Raw genomic sequence first — 23,566 nt, 5'->3', positions numbered from 1 at the left:
CTGCATCTGTGACTTTTCTCTGCAGAACCACCCTGGGGGTTACTGAAGCCACAGCATCCAAAAGCCTGCCGTTTACTTCCTTGTGGGGGAATCTGCCTCCCCCACTTCCGTCCCTAAAGTAGACCTCGGCCTCTGAGTGCCGATGTTGGACTACTAAAGCCCAGACCTCTTCCCTCAGGTCAGAACAAATTCTGACCCACTTGGTCCCTCTCTGGCGGCACTGTTCCATAGCGTAGAGCAGAAGCGCTGTCATGCCATTTTCACGGATAGATCACAAAAGAGCTATCGGGCTTTTGTCTCACGCTCTCTCCTGGATCGCTTGCTCCCAGGGAAGCCAGCTGCCATGCCATGAGGACACTCAAGCAGCTCTATGGAGAGGCCCACGTGGTGTGTGTGTGTGTGTATATATACACACACAGTAGGTCCCCTACATACAAACGAGTTCCTTTCCGAGAGCGCCTAAGTACAATTTGTTCTCAGTCCAACAAAGTTAGCCTAGGTACCCACCTAACACAATCGGCTACATAGTACTGTACTGTAATAGGTTTATAATACTTTCCACACAAATAATACATAAAAAACAAACACACAAAAAAGAAAACATTTTTAATCTTAGAGTGCAGTACCTTGAAAAGTACAGTAATACCAGCTACATCACCACTGCTCTTACACTTGCTTCCAGACATCCTGGTCTTGAAATAAAGATTCTGTGCTTTATACAGTACCGTGCAGTAAAGTAACAAAAGCACAATCACTTGTAGGGGATGCACGCACATGACAATGTACGCCAGACACAGGAACGAACTTACGTGACTGGACATGTGAACGCACGTTCACATCTTTGAAAGTTCACCACTTGAAAGTTCCTATGTAGGGGACTGACTATATATAAAACTGAATCACTTGGCTGAAACTAACACACTGTAAATCAACTCTACTCTAATATGAAAAAGAAAAGTAGACCCTCGACTCCAGTCAAACCTTCAGATGACTGCAGACCTGGCCACCATCACGATTCAACCTCATGAGACCCCAAATCAGAACGACCAGCTCAGCCTTAGCTGAATTGCTGAACCTTAGAAACTGTGAACTATTAAATGTTGATTGTCTTAGGCTGCTTGATTTTAGGCTAATCTGTGATGCAACAAGAGCTACCAGCTGAACCTTCTTCTTAAAGGTTCACAGTGCACATCGCCAAGCTAAAGAAGAATGTTTGAGTATCGTCTAACCCAGGACTTCCCAAAACTATTTGACTGCAGAACCCAACCCATTCCCTTTTCTCCTGACGGAACTCACTTTAGGAACTGCTGCCCAAGTGTGAAATCTTGGACGCACCAGAGATGCTCAATTTCCGGCACTTCTGCGAGACCTTGTCTTCTGACAACTGTGGCTTTGCTGGCTTAGATCTGAGGAGCCATTGGCAGTCAGCTCTGTCATCCTGTCTGCTGTGGATTTTGTAAGCTTTCACTGTCAGAATCGGAACAAAATTCACACAGCTGTCACGCAGCTCTGATGGAGCACAAACAGGCAGAGGAAAATGGACATTGTCCCATGATATCAGGTCACTAGGCAACACGTCCGAGACAAGCGGTCCATGACTCTCCTCTGCCCTCCCTGCTTTACTGGGCTGCTGGGATGGTATAATAACTAAGCAATGGTCCTGTTTGATTTACAAACTCACTCATCTTCCCAGCCACCCTCTGGGGAATATTCAGGGCAGCGACAAATGAGCCCCATTTTATAGGCGAAGGGACTGAGGCTCTGAGTGAGGATGAAGAGCTTTGTTTTCTTCTGGCATGATTCCCTCTTCCAGAAACCCTTAATCCTTCTTTCCACCACACATGCCCCCCCAGCCTAGCTAGCACTGGTCTGAAACCAGTCCGCCTGAGTTTAAAACTGGCTCAGCCATGCTGCCACTTCCCAGCTGTGGGAACTTGGGCACATTTCTGCATCACTGTAGTTTGGCTACGGATTAAATGGAAAAATGGATGTGCAGAGCATGGACAGCGCCTTACAGGTAATAAACATTTAATAACGTTATTATTATTAACTCTCATCCTTTCAACTTGGACAACGTTTCTTCCTAGAAGCCCCCAGGAGCTACTCTCCCCTCACCCAGGCTGCGTCCAACCTGGGATCCTCCTGTACAGCCGTTCCCACCCCCCCAATTCCCCAGTGGTTCCTAACCTTGGCTGCACATCGAAATCCTTGGGGAGCTTTATAAAAATAACCACGCCCAGGCCCCACCTGAGACCAATAACATCAGAATCCCTTGAAGGATTTCTAGAGCATGAGCTAAGTATTTCCCCACCTGACCTTCCCCTCAGCCCCTGAGAGATGCTGGAGACTGGGTGCCTGGGCTCCAGCCTGGGAGAGCATCCTGACACCTTCATTTGGGACATGATGGAGGGAGGTGCGAGGCTAGCCAAGCAGCATTGCCCACCTGCGTCTCTCCTCAATTTCCAAGTCTTCCAAGGAGGAGAATGCTGCAGTCTACTGCCAGCCTGCTGTCTGGCCCTCTCCCTTCCGCCATGTTCTCTTTTAAAATTAACCCTCTCCAGGGCTTCCCTGGTGGCGCAGTGGTTGAGAATCTGCCTGCTAATGCAGGGGACAAGGGTTCGAGCCCTGGTCTGGGAGGATCCCACGTGCCGCAGAGCAACTGGGCCTGTGAGCCACAACTGCTGAGCCTGCACGTCTGGAGCCTGTGCTCCGCAACAAGAGAGGCCGCGATAGTGAGAGGCCCACGCACAGCGATGAAGAGTGGCCCCCGTTCGCCGCAACGAGAGAAAGCCCTCGCACAGAAACGAAGACCCAACACAGCAAAAATTAATTAATTAATTAATTAATTAGCAAAAAGGCGCTTAAATGCTATGAAAAAATAAAAAAATTAACCCTCTCCACCATGGTAGTTTTGTAGGATAACCAACAAAAACAACAGTGATGGTAATAGCTGATATTGTGAACCCTTCCTATGTTCTGGGGACTGTGCTGAAGGCTAAGGGGCTAAAGTCATCCTCCTCTTCCATAAAAAAATACATCATTCAGATTCCAAAGTTATATCTGAAAGTTTCTCCTGATTTAAAATAATAGGTTCAGGACTTCCCTGGTGGCGCAGTGGTTAAGAATCCGCCTGCCAACGCAGGGGACACGGGTTCAAGCCCTGGTCCAGGAAGATCCCACATGCCGTGGAGCAACTAAGCCCACGTGCCACAACTACTGAGCCTGCGCGCTAGAGCCCGCGTGCCACAACTACTGAGCCCGCGTGCCACAACTACTAAAGCCCGCGTGCCTAGAGCCTGTGCTCTGCAACAAAGAGAAGCCACCGCAGTGAGAAGCCCGTGCACTGCAACGAAGAGTAGCCCCCGCTCACCACAAATAGAGAAAGCCCGCGCGCAGCAACAAAGACCCAAAACAGCCAAAAATAAATAAATTTAAAAAAATAATAGGTTCATGGTACAACCACTGTGGAGAACAATACGGAAGTTCCTTAAAAAGCTAAAAGTAGAACTACCATGTGATCTAGCAATCCTATTCCTGGGCATATATCTGGAGAAAATCATAATTCGAAAAGATACGTGCACCACCATACTCATTGCAGCACTGTTTATCGATACAATAGCCAAGACATGGAAGCAATCTAAATGTCCATCGACAGAGGAGTAGATAAAGAAGACGTGGTCCATACATACAAGGGAATATTAGCCATTAAAAAGAATGAAATAATGCCATTGACAGCAACATGGATGAACACGGAGATTATCAAACTAAGTAAGACAGAGAAAGACAAATATCGTGTGATATTACTTATATGTGAAGTCTAAAAAAAAGATACAAATGAACTTATTTACAAAACAGAAACAGACTCACAGACTTCGAAAACAAACTTATGGTGACTAAAGGGGAAAGATGGGGGGATAAATTAGGAGGTTGGGATTAGCAGATACACACGACTATATATAACATAGATAATCAACAAGGACCTACTGTATAGCACAGGGAACTCTACTCAATACTCTGTAATAACCTATATGGGAAAAGAATCTGAAAAAGAATGGATACATGTATATGTATAACTGAATCACTTTGCTGTACACCTGAAACTAACACAACACGGTAAATCAACTATACTCCAACATAAAATAAAAATTAAAACAAAAATAGGTTCATTCTTGGGCAGGGGGTGGGGACTGGCAACTAAGATGACAGAGATGTGTTATCAGGGTTCCCTCTAGACCTCTGACAGTGGAGACTGAAATTCCCTCAATGCCCCTAATTCCCACTCTTCTTGTCCCTAATGGAGACCTCGAGAATTAGGAGGCAGGCACTGGGAGAGCATCAGCTCCAGGTGCAGACTCAGTCCACTGGTTCAGTAACCTGCCACGGCTCCCTGGCAGACCCTAGGTTCTGCCTTCCAGGCTGGGCTCGGGCTGAGACCACCCAGTGCCCCCATTTACTGTGGACTTACTCTGCATTAGTACCTGCGGGCCAAGCACTTGGCACACACCTGTGTAATCCCCACAGCAGCCCTGCATGGCCATCCCCCACTTCTGTGGATAAGAAAACAAACGCCTGCCCACAGCGGTCAAGTGACAAGGTCACATATAGGGTGAGCCGCAGAGCTGTGATCACAGCTCAGATCCCCAGTAGCCCTGCAGCTCCCTGATCTCAGGGCGCACACCTAGTTCTGCCCTGGACCCTGCTATTCTTTGCTTATTTACGTATGGCCCGAGATCCCCATTATACCCTCAAGGGCAGAGACTCATGTCTGTCTTTTTCTCCAGGGCGCAGCATGGTACCTCATACAGAATGGGCCTGGGGAAAGGAGGCAGTATTCAGAACCTTTAACAACTTGCAGGACCAGGGCAGTGGCTATTCAGAATGGCCATTGGTCCAAAGGGAGCTGCTGATTCCTAGAAAAAGTGGGAGAAGGAAGAGGGAGGAAGGTGTCTAGATTTTAAAATGTAGATTTCATCATTATTCAGGCATGGCTAAAAGATCGGGAGACGAGTGCCATAGAAAAAACAGCTCAATACATTCACGGATGCCAAGAGGAGGGGGCTCGCCACGTCATGGGGGCCACACGGGGAGGCACCAGGTTCGGTCAGATGGCAGAGGGAATGTGGACAAGAGCCTTTATTGTGGTCTCTGCGGGAAGGAACAGGGGTGGTGGCGGAAACAGACTTAGAATAGGCTAGTTCAAATAACTTCAGTTAGCTCCGGGGCACAGGGGCTGTCCCTAGTTGTTCGGTACCTCACCTTGAATGATCTGGGCAGGTGGGCGGTGGCTCAGAGGGAAAGAGTGTGACAAAGGTTGGGTGGGGTCTCCGGATTGGTCTTCCTAAGAGAGGGCTGCTTGCAGGCTATCTCTGCGAGGGGAAGTCCCTCCAAGGTCGGCAAGGCGCCCAGTAGTCAAAGCACCAGAATAAACAGACATGCTTAATAAAGGCTGAGACACTGGGGGCAGCTTAGAGGCAGTGCTATTTGTCAAGTGGTGCTGAAGTATTTCAATATTTGGACACCTGGCTCCATTGTACCTGGGCATACAGTTGAATCGGTGCTGAGCCTGAAGAAAAGCACTCAGTAAATATACATCCCGTGGCTGAATTGTGTGGGCGGGGCCTGCAGTCTCCTCGCCTCCCCACATCTCAGTTCTCCTTGGAGAATGACCACGGCAGTGCCATTCCACACGGCTGCCCTTCCCTTTTCCTTGGGAGCCACCAGGGAGCCCCCATCTGCTCGTACTTGCAGGACTTGGAGCTGGTGGTCGGGTGGGCTGCTCTCACTGCAGACAGGGTGACTCAGCCAGCTCTCAGCAACCAGAGCGCAGAGCCCACAATAAGCCTTGAGCCTCCCACCCCTTCTGGCAACTCCTGGGCCCAGGGCGTTGGGTGGGAGGGGGCCTCCCAGCGGCCCTCCACCCCACCAGCACCAGGTGTTCACTCATGGTTGAAACAGTGTTGATTTTCACATTATGATGCACAACTTGGCAGGTGCAAAGTGGAGGGGGTGGAGGAGAAGCCAGCCACTGATTCCGGGAATTTATTTCAAGACACATTAATTTGTTTCTTTCCTTCAAGGTCAAATCAAGTCATCTCCATATATCACCATTGGCAGTGACTGGCTAGGAGGGGGTGGGGATGGGCTGAGGATAAAACTCTCCAGGGAGTTGGGTCAAGGAAGCAGAGCGTGGAAGCAGGTTCTGGGCGGTCCCTGTCCCAGCACCATCATCAAAGTGAGGGCTCCGGAACAACGTTCCTCGGTCATTTCGTTGGAGATCTCTGGGGAGGGGCCGAGTCATCCGTTTTGATGACAAGGCTCGTGTCTGTAAGCTGGAAGCTCTCAGAACTGAAATGAGCTGGCTTTCTGGGGTCTGAGATCATGTGTTTGGCCTAATTTCCCAGGGAGACCCACGCTCACCATTCCTTCCTTCATTCATCCATTCGATACACATGTACTTGCAGCGGGTGGGCTCTCAGCTCTACCCGCTCAGCGTCTCACCATTCAGCGACCCAGAACTGACGAGCGTGGAAAGGAAAGCTTTGCTTTTCTCTTTCCCTCACCAGGCTCTCAAAGTGAAAAGAAAGGGTAACACGACACCCAGCAAGGTGCCTTGCACTCCGTATGTGCCCAGTAAATATTTGTGGAACAAATAGCAAATGAGTAGGGATTTTCCCCTTTACTTGAATGATTTCTCCTTTCATCCTTAAAAGCAGAGCAGTTGGGATGAGTTTTGGTGTTTGTGATTGTTATTATTATTTATTCTGCTACACAAATGCCCAAGCTGTTACAGGATGTGCTGGGTTGGGATGGGGGTAATGGTGAGGGGCTCTGGCCAGCTTGCTGGGAGTCTGAGCTGAGATCCTAAAGGATTAGTCAAGGAAGATGCTGGAGGAGTAAGCCCTGGAGAAAGACAGCAGTGTATTCAAAGTTCTGGGAGCAAGACAGGGCCTGTCTGGTTAGAGGAGCCGAGGGAAGTCAGATGGGGCTGCAGGGCGAAGGGAGGAGGTTATGGGAGGGTGGAGAGCAGTGACCCAGGGGAAGATCCCATAATGCCTTGCAAGTCTGCAAAGAAGCTTGGACTCAATCCTTTGAACAACAGGGAACCATCAAAAGGTTTTAAAAGGGACATACCCTTCCCTTTGGCTCCTGTGTTTTCTTGTGCCTGTGAGGCACCTCCCCACCCCAGCCTCGTGTGCTCAAGCCTGACAACCGTGGAGTGACCCCTCCTCTGATAAGCCAATCCTATCCACACCCCCCCTGCCATGCCCCGATTTGAAAGGTCACTTCTCTTCCCACAAGGTGGACGGATTCACTTAAGACACCCTTACCGTTCTGCTTTGCTGACAGAAAGGCAGAACAGGGTAATAGGTTAATAGTAGAGTCAGACTCTCTAAGCCTGTTGCTTAGCAGGTGGGTGATTTGGGGCCATGCACTAATCCTCGCATGCATCAGTTTCCTTATCTGTAAAATGGAGCTAAGAACCGAACCTTCCTCCTGTAAGCGAGCAGGACCCTTACGGGGACAGACCGCCCCCCCTCCCCGCCCTCCACCTGTCTCTTGTTCGTAGTAAAACTTTAGCTTCCTAGGCGTTCCCCGAGTTCCAAAGAATAAATTTCATCAGAGAAGCGAGAAAAGACAGAGACAAAGGAAAACGGTCAAGCAGACAAAATTATAATAGTTTAGCCTTTAAACAAAGTCAAGGACCTTTAGCTCCTTCTCAAGGGCTATAGATACTATTCTGAGGCAAATCCTTTGAGCTGTTCGGCAGATACTGAAACCCGCCCCCCCCCCACCAGGTGGAAGACGTTAACTACATGCGGAGAATAAGCAGGCACACCCGCCCCCGCCCAGCCTGTTGGAACCAGAAGGTTGATGACGCCGACTCCCAATTAACTCACCACCAACCAATCAGAAGAACGTCCAAGAGCTGACCAAACACCCGGCAACCCTCTTCCTCACCCTGTCTTCAAAAACCTTCCCCTGGGGCTTCCCTGGTGGCGCAGTGGTTGGGGGTCCGCCTGCCCATGCAGGGGGCGCGGGTTCGTGCCCCGGTCCAGGAGGATCCCACATGCCGTGGAGCGGCTGGGCAGAGCCTGCGCGTCCGGAGCCTGTGCTCCGCAACGGGAGAGGCCGCAGCAGTGAGAGGCCCGCGTACCACAAAGAAACCTCTCCCTGAAAGCTGTCAGGGAGTTCAGGCATTTTGAACCCAGCTGCCTGGACTCCATGCTTGGCGCCCTGCAGTACACGCTGCACTTTCCTTCACCGCACCTGGCGTCAGTAGATTGGCTTTACTGCCTGTGGGCCAGCGGACCCAAGTTTGGTTCGGTGACACTCATAGAATTGTAGCGTGATTAAATCTATTAACACATATAAAGCCCTCAGCACAGTGGCACAGTGAGGACGGCACACAGTGAGGATTTGGTGAGGGCCGGGCTTTCTATCATCTGCCTACGCCTGTTGCTGCTCTGAGCTCCTCTGGGAAGGAATCGTGGCTGTTTGCTATATGCTTGGCTCCTAGCATGGGACCAAAATAAGTAGGTGCTCAGGAAGTGGTCACTGACTCCTGCTGTCATTTCGGGGTTTGGAGGTGCTCTTAAAAAGAAGCTCTGCAACTCATTAACTCTTCCGGAAGCAAACGTCTAGGTTCAAGTTCTACCATCACCATGGGACTTACCTGAGCTACTTCCCGGAGACGCAGCTTCTCCACCGTAAAATTGGACATCTACTTCCTGGGCTAACGTGAAGCTTAAGTGAGATTGGCTCCAGGGATGGAGCATGTGACCCAGGCCTTACCAATCAAAGCACTGATTTCCTGGGCTGTGCTTAGCTCAGGGATGGTCATGTGACCCAAGCTGGTCCAATAAGAATGACTCCCAGCAGAAGCGATGAGAAAAGAGTGGCTTTTCTCGCTGGGGACTGGAATGTGGGAATGTGGGGATGTGGGGCAGTAGTGATCACAGCTGTCTTGTGACTACTTGAGAGGACATGGGGACACAGAAGAAAAGGGGCAGGGGACGTGGGAGGCAACAGGGAGACTGGGGATGGAGCCGACACCGCAGGACCAAGAGACAAACAGTTCTATTAACATCATTAGAGAGCTGAAAGCAGCGTTTAACCTGGACTTCACAGCTGTGCCCAATAAACGCCCCTTTTTGCTTAAATCGGTTCGAGTGGGGTTTCCTAGCACTTAGCACAGAAACAGTTCTCACTGATGCACCCTGGTAGCCTCCCTGCTCCCCACCACCCTACTTTCAGGGTTCTGGGCTCCTGGCAGCATCAGTGTGGGGCATCCCTCAATTGTTGATTGCCCCTTTTCTCCTTCCTGACAGAACCTTGTTTTTTCAGGCAGCAATGTTCCTGGCCTCAAAGGACAAATCAATATTGATCTTAGCCCAACGCGGCTTCCCTTTCCCTTTGCCAGGGATTGGCTGCAGCATACACGTGACCCAGTTTTGGTCAATGAAATAAAAGAAAGAAACCTGCTGAGAGCTTCTGGGAAAGACGTTACCGATAAAAGAGAAATTCAGACAAAAAGACTTTTTTACCCTTGCCTTCTCTTCCTATACATTGTCATATGAGGTTGAGATGCTTGGAGCTGCTGCAGCCATCTTGCAAACATGAAGACAGAACTTGTAGACTTGTCAGAGACGGCAGAGGAAAACGATAGAAAGACTCTGGGTTCTTGGTGGCATAACAGCTGAAAAAGTAACTCCGAAATCACTCATATCTAAACTTCTTGTAAAGTCAGACAGATATTTATGTCATTTAAGCCCCTATGCACTGGGCATTATTATTTGCTGCCACAAGCATCCCGAATAGATGTGGCATATCTAAGTGGTACTGCATTTAGTTCCCATCAAAACAACACACGAAGCTAAGAACAAGCTCCTTTATTATTATTATTATTTACTGTTATTTTCCCCTAAACAGCACAATTCAAATAACAATGACACACATGTCCCACCCATAGACACAGTACCACGAGTCTGCCTGACAGGCAGTCTGGCCTTTGCTTGGTTCCTGGTGGAGCTGTCTGGAGACAGCCCCCTCTGTAAAAATCCCGACTTGGACATAGGAGACACAAGAAAGGGGGGACTTTAGCCAGAGAATAAACTAAGGGGCTTCCAGAGTCCTTGGGGAGTGCCAGCTTGGGAACATGCTATAAATGCCTGGGTGGAGGGCAGAAGGCACTGTTTGTTTTCATGTGGTTGTTGGATAAATCCCATATGGGGATGTAAGACCTGTCTATAAGCCTGTGTAAACCAGGTCTTCAGAAACGCAGCGGGGTGAGCTTCTGGGCTCCGTCAACCAAACCCTGAGGCAGGCATGGACACTGGGAGCCCAGAATGGGAACCTGGGTGATGGGGAGGTCCCCAGAGAAAAGCAATTCTTGCATTAGCTGCAAGGTAAGCTACAATGTGAAATGTTACGTCCCCTTTTATTTGTTTTGCAGCTGTAGAATGTGCAACATTTTCATCACGATAGAAAAGGTAAAGAAAGAAAAACTCCCAGCATCTTGGCCTAAAGCAGCGGAACACGACCTGCCAATTGCGCCATCTTGCGGAAAAACCTACTATTACACTCTCCAGGGAATCTGGTCAATCCACCCTGACCCCCAACATTTCAGTCGCACTAAATCTACGAGTTCAGCTAAAGTAATGTATCCTGGAATCAAAGAAGCCCAGGGGTTGGGGAGGGAACAAGGAAGGGCCAAGACTGGGGTCTCAGGTACAAGTGACTTCCTGGCTGTCTTGGGGAAGCTCATTGTTGAAACTGCTCTCTCCAAATGGTGAGTAAGGGGGGATCTGGGGGGCTTCGATGATCAGCAGGCCTTCTGGGGAAAGCGAGGCGAATACTGTCACAGGATCCACCTCTGCAGGAAGCCTAGGAGAAACACACGATTCATTTATTATCTTTAATATAGCCAAACATTCTCATTTCATTTGAAAGAAAATATTTTCGATATTGCCTGGTGGGATTATTATTTTGATAATAATCCCAGCAGGCAAGTTCCACTACTATCCCCAATTTATAGATGAGGAGACTGAGATCAGAGAGGTGAACCGATTTGCCCAAGGTCACACAGCCGGCAAGCAGCAGAGGGGAATAGAATTGGAATCCCGGTCTCCGAACTCAGAGTAGCTTATCATGATGCTCCCCTGTCTCCCCAGGCACCAGACTTTTGAAAAAAGGTCCACGGTAGGGAAAGCCAGAAGGTTCAATCCCCATAGGTCACCGGTCCAGGCTGGCTCTGACTATTGTCAATGCAGGGGTCTTGATGAAAGACCCAGGAAGTAAGGTGAGCCCATTCTGGTCATGGGCAGAAGGACCCTTCCTGGAGGGGTTGGGGAGTTTTTTGCTGTGAACAGCCACCTGTAGCCACATGAACTTCCTCTACCAGGGAGACTCCTGCCAAACTGAGCCACGGAGATTACCAAGGGGCCTGCAGGGAAGGACGGAAGAGAAAGGGAACTTGGGCAGTTGCCAAGCCAAACGTCTGAAGTAGAGACAAGGCCAAGAGCTTGGACCTCCCTCTCTGGGCTGGGGATGAGCTGACTCCGTTTAACCCTTTGCATGCCAACCCACAGAACACCTGGGACAATATGACAGGGCAGCCGTGGTCCACAAGCATGGACTTTGCAGGCGGGCAGACGTGAGTTCAAATCCTGGTTCTTCCTGACTGTGCGACCTTGGGCTAGTGATCCTGCCTCTCTGAACTTATTTCCTTATAGGAAAAGGAGGTTAAAAATAGCATCTATCTCTTAGGGTGGTGTGAGAATTCTGTAGGATGATGAAAGCAAAGGGCTTAGCACCGTGCCTGGCATACAGGAAGTGCTCAGTCAGCCTCACCTCCTACATTGTTATTGAAGTCATCGGCTGTACAAGTGAGCATCTTGACAGCTGAGACGATTTTAGCACAAGCACTGACCCATGAACTGTCGGAGCCCGAAAGGATCTCCACTGTCCAGGACGATGCTCCCATGTTACACACGAGGAAACTGAGGCCCCGAGATGGGGAGAGACTTGTTCAAGGGCTCTCACCGGGCGACCTCTATATTGAAACACGTGGTGGGAGAGCTATTCCTCCTCAACCCTCTTGCAGATCTTTCATTCACATCTAAGGGGAAGTCTCAGCTCTGTGTTAACATGCCTGTAACACCTTGGCCTCTATCTCTTGCTATTTTCTCTCTTTTAACAAAGAAAGAGCTAATCTATGACTTAGACCTTCAGGCAGGCAACATGGCCTAGTTAGAATTTAACCACATTTTGCTTCCGTTGGATTTATTTTACAATTGCCTTCTTCAGTGAACGTTTGACTGATGAGAATTGAACCTTATCAAAAGCGAGTTGATCGAAAAGAAAAAAAGCCGTGAGCAAGTAATAGTATGGGAACGTAAGCACAGAAGGCAAAAACTAGTTGAAGATGGTTCGTGAACCACTCATTTGGTTTCCCCTAACCAAACAGGAAGGTCGTGGGCCTGGAAGGTGGAGACACCTGTGTTCAAGTCCCAGACCGGCTCATTATTGGTTATGTGACCTTAGCCGAGTCCCATCATCCTCTGAGCCTCAGTTTTCTCATCCACAAGGTAAGCTTAATGATACCTACTCTATAGCATCCTTTTTTTTTAACATCTTTACTGGAGTACAATTGCTTTCCAGTGGTGTGTTAGTTTCTGCTGTATAACAAAGTGAATCAGCTATACGTATACATATATCCCCATATCTCCTCCCTCTTGCGTCTCCCTCCCACCCTCCCTATCCCACCCCTCTAGGTGGTCACAAAGCACCGAGCTGATCTCCCTGTGCCATGCGGCTGCTTCCCACTAGCTATCTATTTTACGTTTGGTAGTGTATATATGTCCATGCCACTCTCTCACTTCATCCCAGCTTACTCTTACCCCTCCCCGTGCCCTCAGGTCCATTCTCTACATCTGCGTCTTTATTCTTGTCCTGTCCCTAGGTTCTTCGGAACCTTTTTTTTTTTCTTAGATTCCATATATATGTGTCAGCATACAGTATTTGTTTTTCTCTTCCTGACTTACTTCATTCTGTATAACAGACTCTAGGTCCATCCACCTCACTACAAATAACTCAATTTCGCTTCTTTTTATGGCTGAGTAATATTCCATTGTATATATGTGCCACATCTTCTTTATCCATTCATCTGTCGATGGACACTTGGGTTGCTTCCATGTCCTGGCTATTGTAAATAGTGCTGCAGTGAACACTGTGGTACATGACTCTTTTTGAATTATGGTTTTCTCAGGGTATGTGCCCAGTAGTGGGATTGCTGGGTCATATGGTAGTTCTGTTTTTAGTTTTTGAAGGAACCTCCATACTGTTCTCCACAGTGGCTGTATCAATTTACATTCCCACCAATAGTGCAAGAGGGCTCCCTCTTCTCCACACCCTCTCCAGCTTTTATTGTTTGTAGATTTTTTGATGATGGCCATTCTGACTGAGGTGAGATGATACCTCATTGTAGCTTTGATTTGCATTTCTCTAATGATTAGTGATGTTGAGCATCCTTTCATGTGTTTGTTGGCAGTCTGTATGTCTTCTTTGGAGAAATGCCTATCTAGGTCTTCTGCCCATTTTTGGATTGGGTTGTTTGTTTTTTTGATATTGAGCTGCATGAGCTGCTTGTAAACTTTGGAGATTAATCCTTTGTCAGTTGCTTCATTTGCAAATATTTTCTCCCATTCTGAGGGTTATCTTTTCGTCTTGTTTATGGTTATAGCATCCTTTTAAAGATGAGACAAAATTAAAACTCTCCATCTTTTAACATGACTCCTGACACACCACCGGGGTCACTAAACGGCAGATCAGACAGACACCGCAGAAGATGTGGAGCAAAGACACTCACGTCTGCTTCGGTTCTGGGCATCGTCCATTGATGACTTCCGGCATCCCCTGGCCTCTCACTCCAGCTGGGTGTGGAAAAGCCCCCATCTCCAGGCTTTGCCCTGCACCCAACCTGACTGGCAAATTCCAAGACCTCTCCCTCTCTCCCTCATCCAGTCAAAACAGGGTCTTTCACATGGGGATGGATGTGTTGAGAAGAATTCCTAGCCGTGGCTGAGGCAAACGGCTGGAGCATCCTGTCTGGGAGGATATCTCCAAGGAAGGATCTCAGCCTGGCTATATCTCCAAGGAAGGATCTCAGCCTGGCTGAAGGAGCTTCCCTGGCCTCTAGTGACTGGAGCTTTTCCTGGGAGAGGCAATGAGACCTCTGAGATGGGGCTAAAGCCATCCCAGACCCCAGTCCCACTGCTTGGTGTCTGGAGTCTGGGCAGAGCCAGGAGGTCCCAGAAGTCCCAGCTGCTCTTGTGTGATTCCAGCCTTGTGGAATCTTTAATAATTTTAATTCCCATGGGCTGGGCGCTGAGTCTGTACACATCCTCTCATTCCCCATCCTGAGGGAAGGAGGGATACAGGAACAGAAGTTCAGAGCAGTTCAGCATTTTGCTGCAAGTCACCCACTCAGTCATGGAGCTGGGACTCCCTACACGCAGAGGCGAGGTTCAGAAATATTTAACAACTGGCGCAGCTGGACCAACCAGAATGGATGGATCCATGCCGAAGTGATGGAGGAGGGTCCTGGGGGCCCTTTAGTCGCTGGAATGTGGGGAGGCTTGGAGGGTCCAGGGACAGGGTTGGGATGACTGGTTGACTAAGGAGAGCCTCTGGGGGGCTCCTGGCCATGTCAGTCCAGTGTCCTAACAAGCAGCCCAGCCCAGCTGCTGAGGCTCCAGCAGCTTTAGGCACTTCTATCTGGTCAAGTAACTCCCAGCAAGCTGTTTTCCCGGAGGCCTCGGAGATGGTGAGATCCATGGAAATGGCTGTCTTTTAGAGATGATGAATTTGCTGACTTCTTTCCGGTTCAGTCCCTTTCACAGCTCTGCCCTGCCTGTGACTCCATCCTGAGACCTTACTTCAGTCTCTTAAAAGAAACATCAGGGCTTCCCTCGTGGCACAGTGGTTAAGAATCCGCCTGCCAATGCAGGGGACAGGGGTTCAAGCCCTGGTCCGGGAAGATCCCACATGCCGTGGAGCAACGAAGCCCGTGCACCACAACTACTGAGCCTGCGCTCTAGAACCCAGGAGCCGCAACTATGGAAGACTGCAAGCCACAACTACTGAAGCCCGCGCGCCTAGAACCCGTGCTCTGCAACAAGAGAAGCCACCGCAATGAGAAGCCCGCGCACCACAACGAAGAGTAGCCCCCGCTCGCCACAACTAGAGAAAGCCCGCATGCAGCCAAAAATAATAAATAAACTATTTATTAAAAAGAAAGAAAGAAAGAAAGAAACATCAGCCCCCTCCCTCCCTCTCTCCCTCATCTCTCCCCCATCAGCAACATTTGTTCTGGCTGGCTGCGGTACTAGGGAAAGGCGTGGGTCTTGGGGATGGCAGGTGAGCCAGGGATGGCGAAGAACAGTTTGGCGTTTGCCTTATCAGGAAGTGGCTGCAGCCTTTGAAGTACTCCAGAGGCGCCCGGTGGGTTAGGAATGGGCACATGGCAGGAGAGACAGGACTACAGAATCCTAAAGCTGAAAGCAGCCTCAGAATTCGGTTTGTACAATCTCTCCAGACACAGGATATCTTTGCCAGGGCGAGGGGAGGAGTTAAGATGCAGTAACAACAACAATAATAGTAACAACAACCCACCACTTATGGGGACCTGCTGTGTGCCCATCACAGTGCAGTGATCTCATGTCCTTTTCAGCATCCATCCCTTTCACAGGTGAGGAAAGGGCATTCCTTGCTCAAGGAATGAACACGGTGAACTCAGAGTTCAAAGGTCTGTTTGGGCTGTTCTAGATGCTAATTTTAAGGACCTTGGGTATGTCCCTTCACTTCTGGGAGATTTCGTTTCCCCATAATACAAGGAGGGTAATGTCTTCTTTCCCCACTGCATACCTTTGCTGCAAAGGTGAAACGGGACTGGGAAAAGACTTCGGACCGAGAAGTGCACATAGAGGAAGGATGCTGATTGGGGGAAGGTGAGTCTCTTCTGCCTACAGTTGTTGCCATCGGGGCCTCAGGGTGGCTTTGACTCATTGGCTCGGTCTGCTGGTCTTTCTGCTGCTTGCATAATCCCCCCACCCCAGCCCCTGCCTCAGCCCTTCTCACTCCTTTCCTTTGTCCCAGTCTCTCAGCCTGAAGACCCTTCTAAGTGGTGAGTAGTGATGACAGCAGGACACCTTCTAGCCTAATTCATGTGGATGCTCTAGGGAAGGCGCGCGTTCTCCTGGCCATGGGAGACTTAGAGCAAGCAGCCTTCGAAAGATTCTCCTGGGGAATTTGGGGCATCATATCACATGGGTGGGTGAGTGCCCCAATTTTCATGGAATTGTGGACAAGTCACTTCGCCTTTCCTATTCTCGGATTCTTCATCTACAGAATGAGATTGTTAATCCCACCCCCCGGGGCACTGAGCAGATGACTTGGCACAACCTACGTGCCGCCCTTTCTGGGAACCTATTGCACGTTTGCTGCGATACCTTCTCCCCTTTAGGTGCAAGGGTTCAATTCCCTGCCCTGGGGGCAGGGGTGTGTATCTTGAAGTAGAGATGCCCAAGAGGGAGAGACCCCAGATCGCAGACCCCAGGCATCCCCACTTCCACTCCAATCCTACCCTGAAATCCAACTGCCAGGTTACTTACTGGATTTTCTTTGTGAAGTTCTTGGAAACAATGCCACCTTCTTGCTGCTTCTCTTCATGTTTACCTGGAAGGGAGAAGAAAGCCGTGTGTCAGCAGCTATGTCCCTCGGGCATCATTCAGGACGCAGGCTCAGAGGTAAAACCTGCCCCGGCCTCGCGGTGTGGCTCGGGGCTTGGTCTAGAGGCTCTGGTTGTCTGAGCCTCTGGTCCCTCATCCGCTAAGTGGACCCACTTGATACTACCTCCCAGGCTGTTGTGAAGATGCAGTAAGACAACAGGCAGGTCGGGAGGCCTTGACCGTAGATGATTATGCGTTAGACGTGGGAAATCACAGTCTGTCTCCTGTCTTCTAAGATGTGGCACGGCATCTTCGAAGCCTTGCGTCTCACCCCTCTCTCCTAACCAGCCAGGAGACCCCTGAGGCCAACATCCCAGAATGGGTGAGAGGAAAAAAGTGGGGCTAGTTTGCCACCCAGCTGGCTTTATAATGCACAGAGCCCTTTCCCAGCTCTGAGGATGGGCCTCTTTCTCCCTCAGTTACCGATGCAAAAACTGAGGCCCATGGGTCTAAGGGCACCCAGCAAGTGCATGGCAGCCCCAGTCTCAGAACCAACTCTTGGAATCGAAGCCAAGGGCTGGGGTCCGATGCCCCTCCGCCTGTTCCAGCTTCCAGTTAGTTATTTGGGCCCCATTATCTGTACTGAGTCCTGAAAGAACTGCCTGGAAATAATGCTTCAACCTGCTAAAAGAAAACAACACCCTAAGGGGGCTTTCCTGAGAAATGACACATTAGTCGCCATGGATGTGAAATTCCACCCACCCCTCCTCCTCCAGGCTGGCAGGCGAGGGCTATTTTTCTTTCCTTAGGAAGGAAAAATATGAAATTACAAGAAGGCTTAGGCGCAAACTGGCTGTCGTCTGCAATTTATGTAACAAATTCTGAGCCCGTTGGCCATCCCCGCTTTTTTTTTTTTTTTAAATGGAGAGAGTATCTCTAATTTCTCGTTAAACAAATCGGATTAGTGCCTGGCAGAGCCATCAGCTCCTATTATTACTCGTTCCTCACTTGTGACGCCACATTCCAGGGCCAAGAACCCTCACTTACCCGCGGACATCCTTCTGAGGGGCTTTGGAATCTAGACTGTAAATAACCTTGTGTAATATAGTGTCTTACTGCAGTCAAGATTCTAAGCTGATAATTTATAGGTGATTACATTATCCATTACCTTTTTATTATTCATTATTCCTTTATTAATAACATTTTTTCTGATTACAAGATAACGCATGTGTATGTTTGAAAATGTAGAAAAGAAAGAAAAAAAAAATCAAAACCCTCCATAATTCCATCACCCCAAGGAAACCACATTTTTGTATAAGTTCCGGACTTTTCTATGTTACTTAGAAATGCATACATGTTATATAGTATAGACGTATATCACCCGTTTTATCAAATGAGATCATACTGTATGTTACACCTGAAAATTGTTTTTCTCTCTTACTGATGAGTTATAATTATTTTTCCATATTATAGCGAATATTCACTGCCAACCTGACTTTTAATGGTTGCGGGGAGATATAAGTTCATTTAGCCAATCCCCGGCTTTGGGGCACTGAGAGGGTTTCTGACATCAGAAAGAACCTCACTGTACTGAACATTCTTGTAGCTAGATCTTCACACCTGGCCTCATGACTTCCTAGGATCAATTCCAAGTTCTAGAATTTCGAAGGCTTGCTCTGTATGTTGTAAATTTCCCTTAGGAAAGGCTGCATTGACGTAGTCTCCCACCAGCTGGGCGGAAAGAGGTACATTTACAGGAATTCATTTTTCAACAGGAGTGTCTGGCTAACCAGAACATACTATTCTGCCAACGTGCTGCCTCTTGAAGCTCAGAGAGTTTATTCTGACCTGCCAAGTCCGTGACCACCAGCTGACCAGCTCTGATACAGGCCTGTGGCCAGAGGAACACTGTCTGTCCCCTGGTCCCCTTCCCAAAGCCTGGGCCTCCGGAGACCTGCTTCCCCTGGGGACAGGCCAGTGCCTCTGACTCAGCCCTTTTGCACACTTGCTGTCCTGGCAATAATAAATGATAATGATGGTGATGGTGAGAATAATAATAGCCAGCTCTTATGTTGCGGCACTTCCTTGGTGTCCGCCACTGTTCTAAGCACCTTACCGATATCAACTGTTCATTTTTCACAAAAACCTTAGAAAGCAGGTACTTTTATTATTACCATTTTGTGGATGGGGAAATGGAAATTCAGAGAGGTTAAGTGATGTGCCCCAGGTCACACAGCTTGGAAGTGCTGGAGCAAAGACTCCAAGGCAGGGATGTGGGTTGGGGATTGGAGTCCCTGCTCTGACATTTCCCAGCACATTTCTCTTCTTCTCTACAATGGCGGTGACAACAACTTCCTAGGAGCCAATGAGTCACAGAATTGCTTTGAAAGTTGTAAAAATACCATGTGAAGGTGAATGCTTGTGGTTTATTTTGATACTGGGGGAAAAAACTGACCCACAGAAGCTAAACCTCTCTGTCCATGCTCTGAAAATAGGGTACTGGGGTTGTGGGGGAGGATCTCTAAGCAAAGGCAGCTCCGTAAAGGGGGGCTTGGGGGAGGGTGTTAAGCTGGGTGAAAGAGGGTTTTGCTAGGAGGCCCCTGCTGAAGCTTAATTTGCATGGTATTTGGATATCTATTTACTGGGGCAGCTTAAGGATTACGACTGATTTTTAATTTCTTATTTTGCTTTCCTGTCTACATTTTCTACCATGGAAATATTTTATGTTGGTAAACAAAAAAGCAATTATTATGAAAAAAACAAAAAAACGAACCCATCTGGAGGCCAGGGGAAGCTAGAGGTCCCTCACAGCCACCGAGAAATTTAGGTGCCAAGAAGCAGCATCAGCACTTCGGGGAAAGCCATCGGCCCAGCTGAAGAAAGAAGGGGCTGTTTCCAGGGGAGGCAGAGGCCCTGGGATTCAGGAGAGGGGGTGGAATAAAGCCTCTGGCTTTCCAGTCCCTTCCTCGGCCAGGGCCTGGGCCAGCGGCCCATGAAGAGAACATTTCTTGGCTGGTGGCTGCAGGGTGGGGGAGGGGTATATGTGAGGCATGATGGAAACCATCTAGTCTAGCATTTTCCAAACACTTCCCTGGGCCTAGACACTCATATGTGGTCAGATAAGACAGGGCTACCTCTCAGAGATTCATAAACGCCATTAGCAAATTCAATGCTCTGATAAGTCCTGCAGTGAGGAGACCAGCATTTATCAGATGCCCAGTGATATCTTAAAACACACCATTTGGCAAATACTGATCTAGTCCAACTCCTCATAAGACCAAGGGTAAAGCTGAGGCCCAAGAGGTCGTAGGATTTGTCCCAGGCCACTCAATTAGAAGCAGATCCAGCCATCCTGACTTGGAACTACCTAAGCAGGCCTGGCTTTGAATTTCAGACCTTGCCATGGAGAAGCAAGTGATCTCGGGTGACTTAGTCTCTCTGGGCCTCAGTTTCCTCATCTGTAAAATGGGTGCAACAAACCTACGCATATTTCCTTGGAAGTCCACGTGAGGAACCAGTGAACCAACATCTGGCTGCGTTTAGCACAGTGCCCTGCACAAACAGCTTGAGGAAGAATGGGTGTGTCATTAAGTGAGGTAGGATGGGAGACTGATCTGACTTCCCACGTCCCTTGAAAGTTGCTGTTCAAACGGAGCCCCTGATAATCGATTTGATTTTTTAAATCCCTGTTATAAAAATCTCTGTATGTATTCTTGGGGGATTTGGATTCTGTCAAGCCGATGTTGCTAAGTGCACAGCTGTGAGGCATTTTCAACCTGAAAAGGCTTTGTCTGTCTTTGTCTTATTTAAGCCCCCAATGACCCCATTTTACAGATGTGGAAGCTGAGGCTAGGTGACCCACTCGAAGCCTCTGGGTTAGTACGGTACTCAGCTGGGATCTCAGCCTGGAGCTGCCAGACCCCACCTAGGAAGGAGGATGGAGAGGAAAAAGCTCTCCAGGCTGGACAGAGTTCTCCTGAAGGGGCCACAGGGCATGGGACACCCTCCACCCTGGGGCGGAAGCCTCTGGAACCCTAATTCAAACAAAGACAGGAGGAGCGGTGATAATAATCACCTTGTTTGCAGAGTGCCAGGCAGACACTAGCATTAGCTCCATTTTACAGACACTCTGCATTTATTATCATGGATCGTCTGCACGTACTTAATCTTCCCTGCAGCCTTGCAAGATGGATATTATCAGGATCTCCACTCTTCAGATGGGGAAGCCGAGGCTCAGAGCAGTGAAAAGACTTTCTTGTCCATATCCATTCAGAGACTGAACAGCGGTGGTGGGATTTGAACCTGGGTCTCAAAGAACATCTAGCATTTATGTATGTATGTAGGTATGTATGTCTTGGGGCCTTAATATTCTAGTAACACCAGAACAATGCCGATCCCTTGTGTTCTAGGCACTACGTACACACTTTACATGCGTCATCTAAGACAAAAATCCTTAGGCCGTGTAACCATTTGAACCCCAATTTCCGGATAAGAAAACAAAGCCCAGAGAAATGGTTTCAGGCGGCTGGCACCCTGGCCATCTCCCTCCACCCACATAAGGCCCCAGAATGCCGCCTGGCCCACCACACCCTCCAGAGCCTCTGATGTTTATAATTCTGCCCTGGGAGCCTTTGAAACTCCCCCTGAAGACTGCTCTGCTGGGGCTAGTCCCTACCCAGCCTGTTTGCAATGGCTTTTATTGATTTTCCAGCTGGTGGAGCCTGCCAGGAACATGCTTTTTAATGGAACATTAATTGGGAGGGAAGGGACAGAAAGCTTTTCCCCTGCTGCCCTGCTTCGCAGGCACTGAGCGTCCATCTCCTCTTTCCTCTTCCCCAAAACATTCCCTCTCCCAGGCTGGGATGTGGGCAGGCCCAGACTCTGCCTGCTGCTAACTCACGGCGTGACCTTGGACGAGTGCCCACCTGGGCCTTAGCCTCCTCAGCTGCAAAATGGGACTAGCCACCTCTGCTTCTCAAGGCTGGAGTGAAGATTACTTGAGAGCAGGAATATAAGAGCTGTAGCCCTTGGCACCTGGTAGGTGCTCAACAAATTGTCAACTTGCTTCTGGCCTCCCAATTCCCAGACAGCCAGGGTTGGAATCCTTGGTGATCTTGGGTGGGTTACTTTAACCTCTCTGTGCCTCAGTTTCCTCATCTGTAAAAAAGAGGAGACAGGCCCCGCCCCTTCTGCTTGTGTTCATTGAGATGCCACAGGTAAAGCTCTGAGTATGGTGCCTGGGAGACCGTAAGCGCTCGACCAGGGTTACCACGTCGTAGCCTTATAATGACAATTATGCCTCAGTTTCCTCATCTGGGACAAGGGAAGGTGTTTCTCTTGAAACCTGAGCTAGTTACTAACACCGTCATTACACAGCATCAAACACCCCCTTCTGGACTGTGTCGTGATGCTTGGGTACGTGAACCCCACTTCTTCTTTGGCTTTTCACTCCTATATCTGCTCAACTTATTCTTTATATTAAATTCTCTCTGTTAGGACATGCAACGTGGTTTCTATTCCCCTGCCTGTTGGCTGGCTGATGCAGCGCCCAAAGCCCCCAGCAGCTGAATCAGGTTAAAATTCCCCCCAGGAGCTGGAAGAGGAGAGCTTTTCCGTAAAGAGAACTTTTACGGGCTGCATTCCTGAGCCCTGAAGTCACCTGTGTCATGCAGCCACAGCGTCCCCTCCAAAGGAGCGTTCTCTCGGCTCTTCCAGGTCTGAGGTCTACACCCCCTCCCCGGCTTCTCTCCTTCCTGCCCCCACTCACCAGACACCTCCACGTATCCGTCCTTGGTCTTTACCATCAGCTCCTCCGGCTTAAAGCTGTGCACGTTGACACACACTTTCCAGGGCTCCCCGGGGAAGGGGGGCGGGCTCCTGCCCTCGGCAGGCACCCCAAATCTGGCCACAGCAGAGGGCCCCCGGGGCACCATGCCCGACCTCAGGGTCCCCGGCCAGGCGGAGGAGAGTCGAGGCAGGGCCCAGTCGGGCCAAGGGGCAGTCAAGTCGTCGGGGAAGGGGTCCATGCCGAAGCCATCATCCAGCAGGCGAGAGGACAGAGATGAGTCCCGGAAGGGGTCCCGGCGCCGGCGGCTCGTGTAATGGCAGGGGAAGGGCATCTGACCATCAGCCATGGCGGCTGCTGAGCTGGAGGGGAAACAGAGGCTCAGAGAGAGGGAGCCACCTGCCCAAGGTCACACAGCAAGGTGATGTGGGTGCACTGGCCTTCCAAGGTTACTCTTCAGCTTCGGAAAAGGCCACTGCCAAGGACAGAGGCACACACCAGGCTGGGGTCCCAGCCCCGCAAGGCTCTCCAGCCACCAAAGGCGACCCTTGGCCGGTGCAGCAGAATTCTCCAGGACCCCTCTCCACACAGCCTCACCGGAGGTGAGCCAGCCACCGTCCGCCCAGGCCGTCCAGGCTGTCAGCCAGAGCCGCTGAGTGGAGCGGAGAGCTTAAGAAACCGGGATCGCAGGTCTAGAAACTTCTTGCTTCTCCTGGGCTGGGTGCCTTCTATTTATTCCTGCTTGGGGCTGGAGGCGGGCTCTGCAAGCACCTCCTGTCACAGGAGTATTCAGAGGTGATGAACCAGCCCCGGAGAATCTGCGGAGGGGACAGCTGGGCTCCGGGGGCACTGGGAGGGGCCTTCGCGGCCAAGTTCTGCCAGCCTCTCCGGACTCTCCTCCCCCAGCTCGGCTGGGCTCAGCTCCGCCCTCCCTCCCGCTCCCCTCCCCCCAGAGCCTGCCCGCCCCTAGCGGGGCACTAAGGCCTGGCTATTAATAACCCTCGCCTGGCTGAGGGCTCAGATCACCCTCCTGAAATACCTTCTCCAGAGCCTG

The 23,566-nt window shown here is 49.7% G+C and overlaps 2 protein-coding genes across 2 annotated transcripts in view; both read right to left on the bottom strand.

Moving 5' to 3' along the window:
* The window catches only part of CCDC60 (coiled-coil domain containing 60), a 271,219-nt gene extending 261,476 nt beyond the window's left edge, over positions 1 to 9,743 (bottom strand). The window contains exon 1 of the mRNA XM_067700776.1: positions 8,675 to 9,743. The gene's annotated coding sequence lies outside the window, so the exon portion shown is untranslated. The remainder of the gene's footprint in view (positions 1 to 8,674) is intronic.
* A 132-nt stretch (positions 9,744 to 9,875) lies between these two features.
* HSPB8 (heat shock protein family B (small) member 8) lies at positions 9,876 to 23,348 on the bottom strand. The gene is made up of 3 exons (XM_067700781.1): positions 22,495 to 23,348; positions 16,671 to 16,734; positions 9,876 to 10,884 (listed from the first exon to the last, which is right to left on the bottom strand). The coding sequence occupies exons 1-3, from the start codon at positions 22,859 to 22,861 to the stop codon at positions 10,725 to 10,727; spliced, it is 591 nt and encodes a 196-aa protein (XP_067556882.1). The 5' UTR covers positions 22,862 to 23,348; the 3' UTR covers positions 9,876 to 10,724.
* Positions 23,349 to 23,566: the final 218 nt, after the last annotated feature.

This window comes from Pseudorca crassidens, chromosome 12 (genome assembly GCF_039906515.1).
Source record: "Pseudorca crassidens isolate mPseCra1 chromosome 12, mPseCra1.hap1, whole genome shotgun sequence".
Lineage (NCBI taxonomy): Eukaryota > Metazoa > Chordata > Mammalia > Artiodactyla > Delphinidae > Pseudorca > Pseudorca crassidens.
Note: the sequence above shows the minus strand (reverse complement) of the source record. Positions and strands in the feature narration are given on the sequence as shown.

Coding starts and splice junctions, on each gene's coding strand:
- HSPB8 (XM_067700781.1), bottom strand. CDS start 22,861: ATGGCTGATGGTCAGATGCCCTTCCCCTGCCATTACACGAGCCGCCGG. Junction 16,735..22,494: donor CGGATACGTGGAGGTGTCTG/GTGAGTGGGGGC, acceptor TCTCCCTTCCAG/GTAAACATGAAGAGAAGCAG. Junction 10,885..16,670: donor AACTTCACAAAGAAAATCCA/GTAAGTAACCTG, acceptor TGTTTCTCCTAG/GCTTCCTGCAGAGGTGGATC.